Raw genomic sequence first — 17,217 nt, 5'->3', positions numbered from 1 at the left:
TTCTACCTACCATAGCACTTTTGTTAAAATTATAAATTACTTTTATAAACTAATTATATTATCCAAGGGCCGAGTACATGTTGGTGCTATTTTTTTCTCTTTTTAGATAAATTGATCAGATTTTCTTTAAATTAATTAATTAATTAATTTTTGGCTGCCTTGGGTCTTCATTGCTGTGTGCGGACTTTCTCTAGTTGCAGCGAGCAGGGGCTACTCTTCGTTGCGGTGCGTGGGCTTCTCATCGCAGTGGCTTCTCTTGTTGCGGAGCACAAGCTCTAGGCACACAGGCTTCAGTAGTTGTGGCATGTGGACTCAGTAGTTGTGGCGCGCAGGTTTAGTAGCTGTGGCTTGAGGGCTCTAGAGCGCAGGCTCAGTAGTTGTGGCGCACAGGCTTAGTTGATCCACGGCATGTGGGATATTCCCAGACAAGGGCTCAAACCCGTGTCCCCTGCATTGGCAAGTGATTCTTAACCACTGCGCCACCAGGGAAGTCCCCTTGTCGGTGCTACTGCTGGTTCTCAGAAACCAGCAATCATAAAAGCATGTAAGTGTGATATAATGCTATGCTGAAGACCCCAAACTGCCATATACCCTGTGCCATTAGTTTAGAATTCAACTTCTGGGAAAACAGTCTGTTTAAAGCAGTTATCTCTTTTAGTTTGCAAAAGGTATAGTATAGGGCTTCCCTGGTGGCGCACTGGTTGAGAGTCTGCCTGCTGATGCAGGGAACACGGGTTCGTGCCCCGGTCCGGGAAGATCCCACAAGCCGCGGTGCGGCTGGGCCCGTGAGCCATGGCCTCTGAGCCTGCGCATCCGGAGCCTGTGCTCTGCAACGGGAGAGGCCACAACAATGAGAGGTCCATGTACCACAACAAAACAAAACAAAACAAAACAAAAAGGTATAGTATAATCAAGTAAGGAAAAAGGGGAAAAAATGGCAACAAGACTGCAATATCAGAACAATATTAAGGTGTCCCTTTCCCACAATAACTGTGGAGTTATGTGCCCCAAGAATGCATCACTTCTAATTTACATTTAGCCTTATGGGAAACTTAAGACACATATTATAAAAGTTTTGAATTAGGGACTTCTCTGTACAATATAACATGATAAATGCTAATATAGATATGTGTAAACTCTTCACAGCAAGGTAGAATCCACTGTCAAACACAGGATAAGTAAAAAAGACAGACAGAAAATTTTCCTTCCCACATACCTAAGGTTGATTTAAATTAAATGGCTTGGGGAGTATGTGGGAGGAAAAATGGAACCAGCTCCGGACTGAAATCTGTAAAAGCTCAAACACCTCTAATTCCCTACCACAAAACAACAACAGCTGGCAGCTGAGACTGACAGATGTGTCAAGATGCCTGTACCCATTAGGGTAGCAGCCACAGTCAGGGCACTCTGGGCATTTTTATTTTAAATCTTCAGGGGTTTTGCAGGTAATTACAAACAAACTTTTAAAAAATCCATCATGCTGAAATTGAGTACAGAATATAAGGTCTTAACCCAGAAGCAAATATTTATTTAAAAGAGAATTTGCCTCCCCTGGCTCAGGATCAGCTCTCTCATTGAATAAGAAGCAGTTCTCAGTACCATCTGGCTCTGAACTGCATTTTGAAATAACACAGATAATCACTATTGCCACTAGCAAGTCATAAGGGATTGGAAGAGAACATTCATAATATGGAAGTCAAAATGACTCTCAAAGCTAATTACAAAATATATTTGATTTCTAGAAGACATAAAGAATAGAAAAACTTCTCTGAAATTTGTTTTCTAAATGAGGCAGGGGAGTGTGGTCCATCTATATTAAATTACTTCTAATTCCACCAAATGCACTGTGCTGCCCCTTCCAGCCAAACCTTTGCAAATACTATTCTTGCCACTTTGACTGGACAACACTTCCTACTCCCTCAGATCCCAGTTTAGTCATCAACTTTTCCAGAAGTCCTCCTTGACCATCCTATTCCCCACAATAGGTGAGGTGGCCCTCCTACATGAACCATGTACCTGGCTGGCATAGCACATATCACACTTTGCCCTGCAATTGCCCGCTCAGTGGTCTTTTCCATGAGTGTGAGCTCTCAAAGGACAGAAACTATACCTTCTCCAATAGCCTCTGTATCCCCGAGTGCCTGCAGAGCATCCAGACCATTACAGATGCTGAATATGTATTGCTGGATGACTGAATGGTAGGAAGGAAGGGAAGGCAAACTGGCCAGAATAGGGCAGTGATGTCCCAAGCCTCAGCTATCATAGGGGAATGGAGAGAAGAAAAAGGAAAAGTGTAATCAGAGCCCAGGTTCTGTCACTAATTAGTTCTTTGACCCTAAACAAGCCACTTCATCTCTGGAACCTCTGTGTCCTGAGTGGAAAAATAAAAAGGTTGGACTAGGAGGGTTCACCAAGTCTCTTCCAGATTTATGCTCTCTCATATCTTTGTCTTCCGGACTGCCCATGCTTTATCAGCATACCCATTTTAACATGCCTTTTAAAGTCAAATAATATTCAGTTGGGTTCAATGGGGTGAGGGGGTAGAAAGATGCAGCTAATTGAGTATAGTGCCTATAGATGCTGACTGAATGCATGAATAACTGAGCAGGCTTCCTAAATCCCTTTAATGGCTCCATCAGAAGGTAAAATTTTTAGCTTTGGTTCTTTTGATAATTAAATGTCATTTCATCAATGTCATCTCTAAGAGAAAAGGCAACCTCAAATCCCTTAGGAAAAAAGCAATTACACAATGGAGGAGGCTGGTGAATTCATTGCTTATCAAAGAAGCTAAGGTTTACCAAGGAAGCCACAATCTCTACTCAAGAGACACAAAGTGACCTTCGAAATATCACTTCATTGGGGCAAAATGATCAATAGGAAAAACTGGTTAAAATCAAGCTGTTTCTTCCCTAGGCCATTGCTAACATTGGGCAAATAATTCCAGATAAGAGTAGCATCCACGCATGCTTGATTGTTTGTCCTGTGGAATTTAATGTGTCCTAGGACCCTTGACACCAACCACATGCCATAATAAAGACACAATGTATTAAATGATGCCAGAGGAAAGATGCTTTTGCTTAGACCCAATGACATACTGCTACCCTACAAACATAGAATACATACAGAGAATTTATTATACTATAATAAGTTAGCTTTTTCCTATATTTTCTACTGAAGAAGGCAGTTTCAAAAGAAAACGGGCAAACCACAAACGCTAACCTAGACAATACTATTTTTAGTTGCAAATATTTAAGCAACGTAGGTTAACCTACGATCAGTCAACATGAACAAATGATGTTACCTTATCCCAAATGACTAGACAAAATATATGAAAAATGCATTAAATGTGAATATAGAAATCATATTTTCAGCCCAAATGGCTGCTAAAATAAAGTTCATTTTTTGTCAGAAAAAAAACAATAGTCTTAAAGGTATTTTCCAGATGACTGAAATGCTGGCATTTAGCTAAAGAAATTTAAACTGGGTCATAACTGATAGGTGACTCATCTCTATTCTAAATCAGATGTTTTACTTCTACCATATATTCCCTATACTGAAGTCTGACCACCACCCCTCTCCAAATTAGTTGATTTGATCAGTATGGTCAGATCAGTTTAAATAATTCTAAAAATTTTAATACTTCAAGAGTGCTATATACATACTCTTTATAGACTAATTAATATATGTGAAAATTATAAAAGAGAAAGTAATATTAATAGTTCAATCATACACACACCCACTCACCCACCCAAGATATTTACCTCTGTAAACTGCCTATAATCATGCCAGAAAAAAGGTGTAGCTAAAAATGTTACAGAGAAATGTCTGTTATACTATGTAAAAATCACTTTAAGGAATACTATCTCAAGGCAGGAAGCAGAGAGATCCAAGATGAGAATGGTGGTCCATACACAGGAAGAAAAGGAACCCAAAAGACCAGGGTTAGGTCTGGATAGTAATTTGCTTTGGCAGAGGCCAAGGGGCTGTCTCTTGTGCATTGCAGGATGTTTAGCAGCACCCCCGGACTCTACCCACCAGACGCTTGCAGCAATCCTCCAGCTGTGGCAACGAAAACTACCTCCAGGCATTGCCAACTGTTCCTCGGGAGGTTGGGGCTCGTAAGTGTACCCCAGTTGAGAACCACTGCCTTAGATTCACAGCCACCTCGGTTGTGGCTCCATCCCCTGAGTGCCAGCCCAGTTCCTGGCTTCAGACGTAGAGTGAGCTTGACTACACGAAGGTCTAACCTTAGGTGAACAGCTCCCTGCAAAGTGGAATGGCTTCCCAGACCACTTCCTCTCGGACTAAGGGAGGAGTCTACCGAATCCTGAATTCATCTGCAACTAGTCCAGGAAAGATGCTCAGACGTCTCAAATCATCTTTTGAGGTTTCAGTCCTTAAAGCCAACAACCAAAACAAAATGAAACTACTAAGAGAGCAAAAATGGCGCAATCCTTTGAAAAGGAAGCTGCAAAACAATCCAATGGCTTAGAATGGTACGGGAAGAAACTCATGGAGGAAAATATAAACATAAACTGAAGGTCACCACAATCTTTCTTTTTTCTAAATACAGACTAACAAACTTTTAAAAATCCAGATCTGATGTCATACTTTTTAATTTAACTGTTTTCCTATTTTTCATCACATTATTTAGTAGCTGCATCTCGGCCCGTTTAGTATTAAAACCAGGCATTCTCAGGTATCGACCTCAGGTAAATTGCTCAAGCTAATCCCTAAAAGCTAATGACCCCACTTGTCTCATGAGGGAAGCAGGACCATAAATAGAAAAACACCAGAATAGTGTGGTGGTTAAGAATAGCTCTATCACCTCCCTGCCATGTCACTCTGGGCAAGTCACTCTCTAAACCACAGTCTCCCATTTTAAAAATAGCGATTATGATTGTACGTACATGCCGTTAGGTTTGTTATAAGGACTCGACCTAAGAATGCAAGGCCCTTAGCACAGTGTCTGGTATATAGTAAGGATTCAATCAATAGTAGATTACCTTTTTGTTATGAAAATTATCATTTGCATGGTCATAATTGGAAATTACCATGGATAATCAGCAATTTCATTGTATCACTCTCATAAAATGCCATGACTCTAACAATCCAGTAAGTTAGAAGTGAGAACTGGAGGAAGAAGCATTGTCTTTGGGGAACAAAACAGTATTTTCTATAAATGCCACATTTTCTTTTTATTAAAAGGGAAAATTAAAGAAGAGTGGCTAAGCTCCCTTACTCAAGGCTTCATCCATTTTTATCTTCCCAGGGTAATGGAACAGAGGCTGGAGGTGTTAGATGCAGGTGGAGCAATAATCATTTCCTTATCGGTGCTTTATTACTCATGGGATGGTTCCATCTTGCAGCCTACACAGAACACACTGTTCTGGGAACAACAAGTGTGTCTGACATTTCACTGGGGCAAATGACTCTTCTCACAGCAAACAATATTCTTGGGCCAGGAGTGGATCTCAAAGTGATTTCTCTTCTCCCAAGTTCTCATTCATTCAGAATTTACTGACATAATTTATTCATCAAATGCATATTGACTGAGGACCATCACCTGCCAAGAATTTTGCAAGGAGCTGGGGGTATCTTGATGATGACGTCTGGGGTGCTCAAGAAGCTTAGCCCTGGAGGGAAGCCAACATTCATTAACAGGGTGCATAACTTCAAAGTGAGCCAAGAAATGGTTATCTACGAGTGTAAAACCTCTCCCAGCCTGCAGTGTCAGCAAAGAACTGAGTGGAAAGCTCAGATGTAAGGCTTGGAACCACATTTCCCAGATTCCTTTTAGGTAGGGTCTGGTTAGATCCTACTAATGAGAGGCATTTGTGTGAACTTTGGAGCTCTGTCCCAGGACTCTGAATCTTGACCAACAGCACGATGTAAGGGTGTGGGGCGGGGGTGCGGGGGAGGGGTGAGGGCAGCCATCAGCAGAGAAGACACTTGACCAGACACTCCGGGTTACAAGGTCAGGGCACTGTCTGCTTTCTCTTGGTCTCCTAGAGCTGTCCTGGTTCTTGATCATCCCTAATCTGGTTCTACCAGCCAGATACTGGAGCTCTGGATATTCCTGCAGTAAATTTCCTTTTGCTTAAGGTAGCCAGAATTAGCTTCTGCTCTTTGCATCCATCAGGTGGTTTGTTTCTGGTAACATGCCACTTTATACAAGTCTACCTTCCCAACCAGACTGTCAGCTTCTTGAGGACTGGAGAATGTCTTATTTCTCTTTAAACCTCCAGGGCCTACAGTAGTGACTGACTGACATGTAGGAAACACTAGTAAATGCAAAATGAATATGATTTTTCACATGTTTAAAAAATTAGGAGGTTTGCCAATAATAAATATAAAAGTCCAACTGGATATTTAACACTGAGAAAGAGCTCAATTGAGTCAGAAAGTCCTCCATACCTTTACACTCATGTGGAAATCTCTATGTTCCCTAGCCATCTTCTCAAATTTAACTTTTTAATATAAACTTCACGAAGCAATCCAGTATGCTAATAACCACATTCCTGTAGCATTCTTTCCTCTATTGTCATTCAGAATTTTCACCATCATACTTCCAAATGGGTAGAATAAAACTGCTAAAGGGGCAGGTCCATATATACCATTCCCAGGAGCCAGCTACACTCCCCTCTCCCTGCCCTTTCCAACCCACGGGGCAATCTATGAAGCTCAGTAGACAGCTAGGGAACTTGGCGTACAGAGAAATCACCATCTGTTTTTCTACCCCTAATAAATAAAATACCTCTGCTCTATACATTCACATTGCTTGTGGGACTGAGACCTAGAATGAAAATGGAGACAGAATTTTTCTCCAATTTAATGGCTTTAAAAAAATTTTCTTGGGTAGTAAGTTTATGCTGCAAGAATCTATGAGCTACATAACAGTCTGAATTTGATCTGGTTCAAATAATGCTACCATGTTCTAAAATCCTAGGCATTATACACTTTCCAAATGTACAATGTCATCAAGGTTTTATGACATTTACTACAAAAACTCAATAGTCAGGTAGCACCTCATCAGTGGAAGCTTGAATTCAGGTATGGGAACAGAATGCTATGGCTGTAGCATGAAAACTGGGATGCTTCTCTGACTTCAGTATCATAGCCACACAGGGATGATCCACTAAACAATCTTCATACATGCACCTTTTTGACACCTACTAAAAGAATTCCATTTCTTGGAACTATGGAGTAGAGCCAGAAACATGGTGGTAGGACCAAATCCATTCTCGATGACTTCTGTTTTGCTACACAAGTTTGATCAGAGATACTATGCTACCTGGGGTTCTCTGTTTATTCAATTTCACTTCCTTCCTCAAGTAACAAAATGCTTAGAGCGTTATGCCCGTGCCTGCTGCCCAGACATGTGACCTGTGCACATGGCTTATGGAGTACACAAGACTTCTGAGACCCAAGGCTCTGAAGGCAAAGCTGACAGATATGAGGTGCAAGCCTAGCTTGGCCAGGTTCAACATGGCTATGGAAGGAGCATACCCAGTTCTACTGGCATCAAAACACAGTGCTGGTTGCCAAAGAGTCTACAAGAAAGAAATATTAAGTAATACTGCACCTCTGACATTGACATGAGTTTATTGTTCTTCCATGCCAACACACCCTAGTCCAAAGCTTATGCTGTCGCAGTCCAGGCCTGCCCTAAATCAGCCAATTATGCTGAATGTGGTCAAAACTCTAAGGAGTCCCCAGTCCCAAAGACAGTGTTTCATTAGCCCGTCAGCTTCTGTATTATTTACACATTCTGAAGTAGTAGTTTCTGAATTGTGTGCATCACTTCTTTAGGAATTATTTCTCTTTCACACTGCAGGTATAATAGCACTCCTGCCCGATCACTATGTTGCCAGTGGTTTTATATCCTCCACCAAATGTACTGGTAAACACTCAGTGAAAAAAAAACAAAACTTGAAGCTAAACAACCTCTCCAAATATACATGAAATATTCCCAAATCCATTATCAGCATGGCTTAAATAAGTGGGATCATGACCCTGTTGCCCAAAGGAGCCATAATACACAACTGGCTTTGTTCTAGAATTCCCAAACTGATTCCCAAACCTTTGAATCTGGCTGTGACGGAAAGTTTAAAATTTTGCAAAATACTCACATCAGCAAAAGTGGCCAACTGTCACTTCTGCATTGAAAGGACTTCCCAGGGACTTGCCTGGTGGTGCAGTGGATAAGACTCTGTGCTCCCAATGCAGGGGGCCCGGGTTTAATCCCTGGTCAGGGAACTAGATCCCACATGCATATCACAACTAAGAGTTTGCATGCCACAACTAAGGAGCCCATGTGTCGCAATTAAGGAGCCCTGAAGCCACAACTAAGGAGCCTGCCTGCTGCAACTAAGACCTGGTGCAACCAAATAAATAAATAAATATTTTTTTAAAAAAAGAAAAAAGATAAAAAGAAAGCGCCTTCCCAAAATCTTTACTGAGAAAATTGTTGCCATTTATTCCTCAAGAATGAAGGAGCTTAGACTGGATAAACAAAAAGGTCCTACTGTATAGCACAATCTCCTGCGATAAACCATAATGGAAAAGAATATTTAGAAAAAAGAATGTCTCTATGTGTATAACTGAGTCACTTTTCTGTACAGCAGAGATTGGCACAACACTATAAATCAACTATACTTCAATTAAAAAAAAAAAGAACAAGAGAGCTTAGTCTCAACTCCTGGTTGTGCAATTGTGATGTTCTTACTTGATTTGCTCTCGCACTTGGTGTCATCATAAACTTGAGGGCCAAAGAAAAAGGAGGCCTATTCTCTTAATTTGCAATAATCATTTTATTCTATACTCCCAAAGACATAAACTTGTATCTAGGTTGTATGACCTTGGGTAAGTCTACCATAAGCCTCAGCATCGCTGGGGTTAATAACTGTGCTTGCCTCACAGGGTTATATGGTCAAAAGTAAGTAAATAGTGAACGTAATAACTGTAGCAGAGTACCTAGCATACAGTGTTCAACATAAGTTAAGTTCAATAAATGCCAGCTTTTGATATCATTTGCTGGTGGGGATTCTAAATGAAAAGTCTTCTTCTGAATCCTTAGTATATGCTCCACGAACTGCCACTTAGTCCCACCTGCCCTAGACAGTCCTTTGATTCAAAGCGTCCTCAGTCGTCACTTCCCAGCCCTCTTCTAATCACCTGTATCAATTAGCTGGAGCTGTAACGGTGACCAGGGCCTTGTCTGTAAAATCTTAACAGAAATGAATTAATAATATGATCTATCAGACCACCAATATCCTGTGAGGATGGAAGCCGCTGAGGATGGGGACACAGCTTCATGGGCGTACAACTTGTGTAGGGTCACAGGGCCCCATACTCAGAAGAGCCCCATGCTTGGTTTAATGCTTTCCTTTACCATCCTGAAATTCTCAATAAAGTCTGAGCAAGGGGTCCCACATTTTCACTTTGCACTGGGCCCCACAAATTAGGTACCTGGTTGTGACTGGAGAGGTTTGGTCAGAGTGTGATAAGAATTATATTATGTTTTAAAAGAATTACTCCAGCTTGTGTTAAGAACAGCCTGTAGTAAAGGTAAGAGTTGAAGCAGGAAAAACAGATAGGATGCTGTCAATATAAACAAGGTGAGAGGTGATGGTGGCAAATGACACCAAGAGGAGGGCCGGTTAGATTCCATTTGCCTGCAGCTGCAGCATTGGTGCCCGGCAACATGCCTGTCTATGGCAGTGTCCTGGCCAGCCAGCTCGTGCTTCCCCCCACTGGTTCCTGCCCAGCTTCCATGCCGCCTGCTTGTTAATCTGAGACCCCTGTGTTTCCCAACAGCTTCTTTTTATTAAAAGAGCAGGTGTTGGTTTCTCTTTTTGCCTACACTTTTTCTTACGGAAGGCAAGGGACCCTATGGTCCCACCAAAATTGTACACAGTAGCAAATAAGAATTCTTAAAAAAAAAATCTGGGTGCTATCCCCAAATCTCATTCCCCTACAATGGAGAAAATGAACTTCTGGAAGAAGGAAAGAAAAAAGAGCCCTAACCAGGTCAAGCATCTTCTGGGTTAAGTCACTGTATTAGAACTTATTATACATTCTCTCACTGATTCCAATTAAGTAATGGGTGTAAACATTACCACTCCCGCACTAAAATCTGTATGGGTTTGACAGGATAAGAGCTACTAAAGTTTATGTAAATACAAAATGCAACTAAAATACCTTTAAGACCCACAAAACACACTGCTCAATTCTCAGTAAGGAAAAAGGAAAAATTAACTATAAATTTTAGTTTTATATCTAAATTTGTACAATTATCTCTATGTTTAAGATGGTAAATGAAAAAATAATCATCACTATTTAGTTTCCAGGTAATCAAATAGAAAATTCAACAGGTCATGCTAAAAATGACACAGTCAAACCACCAGTAAGTTAAATACCAGTAAATTTAAAGTTTATACTCCCTAATCTACAATTCTTCAACAATAATTTCTTCTTTTCCACGTGCTCAGAAGTTTCTCTCAAATGACAAAACATGGATGTTATCAATTCTCAACCTGAAGGGCTTATGTCAGCTACTCACCTTTTTCTGAAGAACATTGATTTTCCTTTCCTTCACTTCTAACATATCCTTCATGTCTCGAATCTCTCCAGCCAGTGTCCCCTTCTCTTCTGTGAGGTCCTGCAGCTGTTTTGTTTTTTTATTGAGAAAAGATTCTTTCTCTTCTAGTCGTAATCTCAGTGCATCTACCTGAAATCAGGAAAAGGAAAAAGGGTTGTAGTTTTACAGAGAGGTCATCAGTAACCATCAGTCCTGCCCTGCGAGGAGCGTGGGGCAGCAGTATACCTTCTGAGCGGTGTGATCAAACACTGCTCAGGGGCACCTCCATGTGTTTTAAAGCCTACATCTACCTTAAAGTTCTGTTGCATGTGTACCCGAACAGTGATACATTTTTTAAAATATAAGGTTTATATGAAATAAGACATTATGAAATAGTAGTATGTCTCACGTTGTAAAACCAAAGGTTGGGGAAAAAAAGCACACTAATTCTGTGTGTCTTTCAGAGCCCAGGGAGGGTACAACACGTCTCATGCAGCATCCTCCAGGGATGCTCATGTTCTCCTCAGAGAATACAATGAGCCATGCCATGGATATCTGGGAGAACAAGACTGACACGTTGAGAAACACTCCTAAATTAGAAAAAGACGTGTTGCCAAGAGGAAGTAAATGCTGCTAGAAGAAAATGCTGTGGAAATGACACTCGTTCTCCAGCTTTATGAAAGACTGCTTTCCAAATACTAAAGAAAAAAAAGACACAGCATACAAAAAAATTCCTATTTCTACCTTAGCTCAAAACTTAGATTATTACAATTTCTGCTTTTCAAGTGTCGGTAATAAAATGAGGAAACATATCCTTTATTTTTTCAATGTTAGCATTCCAAAGACCATGTGCAAAAAAAGTTTACATGGGTGATGTGGGGCGTGGGGGCGATGGAAGACTTTAATCCTCACCTTCCGTACCAAGAACTGGACAGATAGAAGCTACATCAACATTCAGGAAGTAATGATGCAAGCATGTTATTCAGAGATATCAAAATAACCAGGTATAAAGAGTTTAAACAGGTGGTCTTGAGGAAAAAGAATGGGACAGGGGTGAGCTGGGGGCTGCTGCATCTGATACCAATTCTTGTTGAACATTTTGCTCATTACACTACCAGCAGGTAAAATTTGGATGAAAGGGGATAAAAACAAAAGTTGTTTACAAAGGATGCAAGAATACTGTAATACGCCAAAATAAATAGATATGTAAATACTATGAGGACTCAAAGTCAAAGGCAACTGGGAACAATGGAAAGAGGACACTTAGGTTTTAGGCCAGGTTCTGCTTCCATCTTCTACCTGTGAGGATCAGGACAAATAACTCTCACTTCCCCACACCCAGGCTTCCAGACTCAGTTTCTTCATTCATAAAACAAAGTGGTAAGAACAGACTGTCTCTAAGTGCCTGACATTTTATGTTTTTAAAGACAGAAATCAGTCATAGGCAGAATACATCAGGGAAGGAGGATGATATTAGAGATAAAGTTATCAGAGTAGAATCTCCTTTTCCTACCCCTCTCCAAGAAAGGGGTGCCAAAGTTGTGTTTTTAAAGGTCAAAGGTGATGGGGAGGTTGGTGAGGAGGTTTTCTAGTTTCTGTCCCAGAGAGGAGGATGAAGCTGGGAGGTCCCAGCAAGGGAAGAAGCGATGACGAGTGCTTGAAGCCCAGTTCGGCTGAATGACCCAGACTGCGTTATGAGAGAGGATGGACATTCTGTGCTTGCAGAGGGTGTGAACTGCAGATTCCTCAGACATCTGATAGCTGTGTGTCTTCTTACATAATGGCCATAGAGGTCTGGGGCGGGTGGGTGAAGGGGATACTCATGTCCTGGGGATCTGCCCTTTTCTAAGTGAAAATTCACGCCAATTGCACTAAAGCTTAAACATCTCAGATTCTCAAGTGGCTTATCTTTGTTTAAAGTTATCTTCGTCTACCAACCTGGAGTAACATCAATACTTCTCTTCGGGCTTTCCTCTTATCTGGTGAAAAAAATATGATTTTTAGTTTATACATAAAGGATGGCATTTAGTGGGTTCCCTGGAAATTGGTGGAACATGCTGAACACTGTAGATCACAGCAGTGGTTAGAAGGGGTTACATATTCAATTGTAGAGATTTGCACACAGGCTGACCAGGATTCAGTGTATATCTGAGAAAAAACCGTGGTCCCATTAGCCCCACGTTCTACCTATCAAAGATGAATGGTCTGTATCTGGATCGAAGGAAACACCCAATATCCAAAACCATGATATAAATAAATTACAATATGGGAGGTAGTAGTGAGTAGTGCTAGAGAGAGTTTAGAAAAAGAGACTCTCTATTGATGAATAATAAGCTTAACATTTGCAGTGCCCTCTGGCTATGTGTGATCTATCAGTGCCCTGCCCCATCTTACTGAGCCCAGAAGAGATAAACAGCAACCTTAGCCATAAGACTATTTCTCCAGGAATAAAATGGAGAGCAAAGATGGTCGTGATCAACACACTACTCACAACACCCAAACTCTACATGGCAGGAGGGAGTCTGTGCCAGCTGAGGTCTTCTTTTTGGGAGTTTATTTTCCATGTGCCTGACAGCATGTACTTAGCTTCAAAGGAATTTGAATTGTGCCCTTCAGTCACCTTCACTCTATCTTTACAGCTTTGCACAGTCTCCTAGAATCAAGAAATGAAGCTTAAGGGTCTTTTTTTTTTTAGACAAAACTTTGACCTGAACTGCATCCAATTCTCAACCAACATTAGCCCAGTTTGTAGTAAGCAAGCATGACATCATTTCTAAAGTCAAATTTTAACTTCCAGATGGTGCAAAACCACAAGCAGGCACACAGACCTTCTGATGCACAGAAGTTTAAATACAAGGAAGATCAGGCCAGAAAGAACATAATTAAAAATTAGAATATGTAGCTCCAAACTGAGCAACAATGAGTAGGATTAAAGTTCCCCTCGCTAATACTCGAACCTCACTCGACAGTGTACATCATTTTTAAAAGAATCAGAAAATCCCTGAAGTTTAGATTATATTCCAACATCAGGTAGAGACATAAAAGTTAAAATGTTTGGGAATATGAAATACCTTTCTCTGCCTTGTCACTCAACACCAAATAATTTTAAGGGCCCTTGACTCTCTCTCAAACTTTGGCAGTCGACTCAATAATAAAACTTGGCAAAGCAAAGAGCACCATCATTTCCCAGAAAAAAAAAAAGAAAATTAGAACTGTATGATACAGTCAGTGCACAAAGACCCATAGGTTGAATTTTCAATTTTTACATATGACTTAACCACATGGGAACTAGTTACCTAATGTTAAAACTAAGACAATCTTTTCATTTTAGAAGAATTACTCATTACCTTCTGATCCAGTTGTGTATTTGTGTGTATATGTGGGTGCATGTGTGTGCATATTTAAAAGCATATAACATATGAAAATTTAACCTTTTACCTGGCAGTATGAAACATGAAGCATTTGTTATCACTTCTGTTCCAGGTAATAACTTGAAAGAAAAGAACCATGGCAATGAAATGGGCAAAAATTGCCAAAGTCAGAGTTAAACATTATTAATCTTCATTGTCATCACCCAGGAATTATAACCAGTTCCAATGGTGAGGTATGTTTCTAGAAGTTCTATATATAAGCCTCCTGACCTTTCTCCCATAAGGTCACATAGGCCTTCAGAAACGGGTACAATATTGTGACAAAACACAAAGTGCTACTTGATGTGCCATGAATAATTTTTAAAAATCAAATGGTTCACTTCAATCTTAAAATGACTACAGCAACATTTGAGAAAAAAAAAAAACACTTGAGAGAGAAAAAGGGGCCACTTGAAAATTTTCACAGATTGAATACTACTTACTTGACAACACTTCAGGCATTGAATAAACATGCTATCACAAAGAAGAACTTTAAAAGAAAATGAAACTGGAACATACACAAAAGCTCCCAATATAGTTTTATTTCACATTCAGTGTCGTTTGTTTGTTTTTCCTAATAGTAGACTTGGGTTAAGGGTATATTTGAATTTGATTCAACTTGCAATCATTCAAATGAGGAGACAGTTTCAAAGTTGGAAGTATGCATAAAGTACATAGCTTCCAAAGACACAAACACTAAAAATAACCTAACATCTAAAAGTAGTAACCACTACTTCTCACTCACATCCAATTCTCCTTTCCTTCCTGAACACAGGAACAATTTCCCTTCCCAGCCCCCTTGTGGGAAGATGAGGCCACGTGTTTTATTCATGAAATGTAAGCAGAAGCGACATACATCATTTCCTGACTATGCCATCCCCACCCTCCTCCCCTTCCTCAGAGATCTTAAAGGCTACATTTTCCAGATGGTGGAGCTAGATGATGGCAGAACCTCCATAAATCTGGATCCTCAAGAGAAGCAGGATCACCCCTAACCTCCTGCCCCCCAATCCCTAACATGGGTTGGACATAACAGTATGATGTGTTAAACCACTCATCAATAATTACAATAATTTCCCCTGGTTTTACTAAAAAGTGTGCGCCTTAAAGCTAGAAAGGTCTGTCTTAGAGATTACCATAAACCTAAACGAAATCGGGCCATTGTACTTCCCTCTACTCCTTCCATGTGTGTTAAGACCTCAAAATCTACTTTCCCCTATCCTTTCACTCCAATTCCAAAGAAGGGGGGAAATGTCAGAGGGCCAAGGCCAGAGCTGAAAGGAAGAAGTAGCAGAACCCTAGGGAGTGAACACAGAGGTTAAAGATCAAGACCTTGGGGAGAAAAGAAAGAGAGATCGAAGAGGAAGAGTCTCCTTAAGCACATTGGTTTGAACTTCAGTTTGTATCAATATCAACAAGTGGCTCAAGTAGACAACTCTGTTTTGCAAAGTCTCTGCATTGCAAATATATGTGTTCAAGCAACTCATGGCAATGGCCATGGACTTACCCACGGGCCTTCCAAATGTCGGGAACAAAACTAAGGTGTTATGAGCAAAATGTGGCTAATAAGAGTACCTCTTTCACCAAGTTATGTTAAAGATTAAATTAAATAACACATATAATGCACTTAGCACAGTGCCTGGCACCTAGAAGCACCCAATACATTTTTGCTATTATTATTATATTTTATTATTCTGCTTTCCACAGCCTCTAACCCAGTGATTTATATACCGTAGGAATGCAACAAAGGTTGCTAATCAACAACCCTCAGGAAAAGTGAAGAAACAGCAAGTAAGGTTTTGTGCTCTAACATGTACCAGCGTGTTATATTGTCTGTCATTTACTTTAAAATATTTCAGCATACACAGTATGATATGTGTGTCTATGTGGAGGGGTTGCCTGGGTGGGTGGGTAGATGGGTATATTTCCCAAATGCAAAAAAGTTCTCCAGGGGTAGTTAATTAGCCTATGAAAGATTTCAGTTAAAAGCTGAGATGCCAGAGTCAACTACCAAAAGTGCCTCAATATTCTTTATATTTGATGAGTACCTGAAATTCGGTCAATTAACGTAATTGATGTGAGGAGTGATTTTTCCTTGGTGAAATGGGCGGTGTTCGAGATGTGTGGATTGGCTAGAAATGTTGAAAAGACATTCCCACCCTTCCAGAAACAAGACTGAAGACAGTGTGTCCAACGAAATTATGATGCAAGCCACATATGTAATTTTTCATTTTTTAGTAGACAAGTTTAAAAAGTAAAAAGAAACAGGTAAAATTAATTTTAATGAAATATTTAACTTAACCCTATATCAAAACCCTAATTTTGATAACACTATATCAAAAATATTACTCTTTAACATGTAATCAATATTTAAAAATTAATAATATATTTTACATTTTTTGTATTGTCTTCAAAATTCAGCATTTATGGGGCTTCCCTGGTGGTGCAGTGGTTGAGAATCTGCCTGCCAATGCAGGGGACACGAGTTCGAGCCCTCGTCTGGGAAGATCCCACATACCGCGGAGCAACTAGGCCCGTGAGCCACAACTACTGAGCCTGCGTGTCTGGAGCCTGTGCTCCGCAACAAGAGAGTCCGCGATAGTGAGAGGCCCGCGCACCACGATGAAGAGTCGCCCCCACTTGCCACAACTAGAGAAAGCCCTCGCACAAAAACAAAGACCCAACACAGCCATAAATAAACAAAAAATAATTTTTTTTTAAAAATTCAGCATTTATTTTACACTTTTAGCATATCTCAATTAGAACTAGCCACATTTCAGGTGCTCAATAGCCCCATATGGCTCATGGCTACCATATTGGACCATGCAGGTCTATGATTCCAATAAGCCCCAAAGTTTCAACCCTTACATTTTGATCTCCCCACATATAGACACTTCAGGGAGGATTTTGGACCAACAGCAAACATGGCTGGCTGAGCCTTGCCACAGGAAATAGTGTCACACTGACCTCTCATGAACCTTTTATGATCTCAAAAGGACAGAGAGCTGGAATTTCAAGGAGAACTCAGAGAGGTTGTATGACTGATACAACTGGAGGCAGGGTCATGGGCAGGAGTCCTATAGCCTTCCCTTCTTTCACCATCAGAGGCTACTGATCTCTACCAAAGAGAACCACCTAATTGGCTTGGTGATTTAGTTAGTATGATCCTTCTGGAGTCTTGCTGAAAAGAAAAATTCAGAATAATCATTGCTTTTTAAAAGCTCT

The 17,217-nt window shown here is 40.4% G+C and overlaps 1 protein-coding gene across 1 annotated transcript in view; it reads right to left on the bottom strand.

Moving 5' to 3' along the window:
* The window catches only part of ERC2 (ELKS/RAB6-interacting/CAST family member 2), a 1,048,627-nt gene that overhangs the window by 580,599 nt on the left and 450,811 nt on the right, over positions 1 to 17,217 (bottom strand). Inside the window, exon 7 of the mRNA XM_032647533.1 lies at positions 10,565 to 10,732. Within this exon, the coding sequence (XP_032503424.1) occupies positions 10,565 to 10,732 (168 nt within the window). The remainder of the gene's footprint in view (positions 1 to 10,564; positions 10,733 to 17,217) is intronic.

This window comes from Phocoena sinus, chromosome 11 (assembly GCF_008692025.1).
Source record: "Phocoena sinus isolate mPhoSin1 chromosome 11, mPhoSin1.pri, whole genome shotgun sequence".
Lineage (NCBI taxonomy): Eukaryota > Metazoa > Chordata > Mammalia > Artiodactyla > Phocoenidae > Phocoena > Phocoena sinus.
Note: the sequence above shows the minus strand (reverse complement) of the source record. Positions and strands in the feature narration are given on the sequence as shown.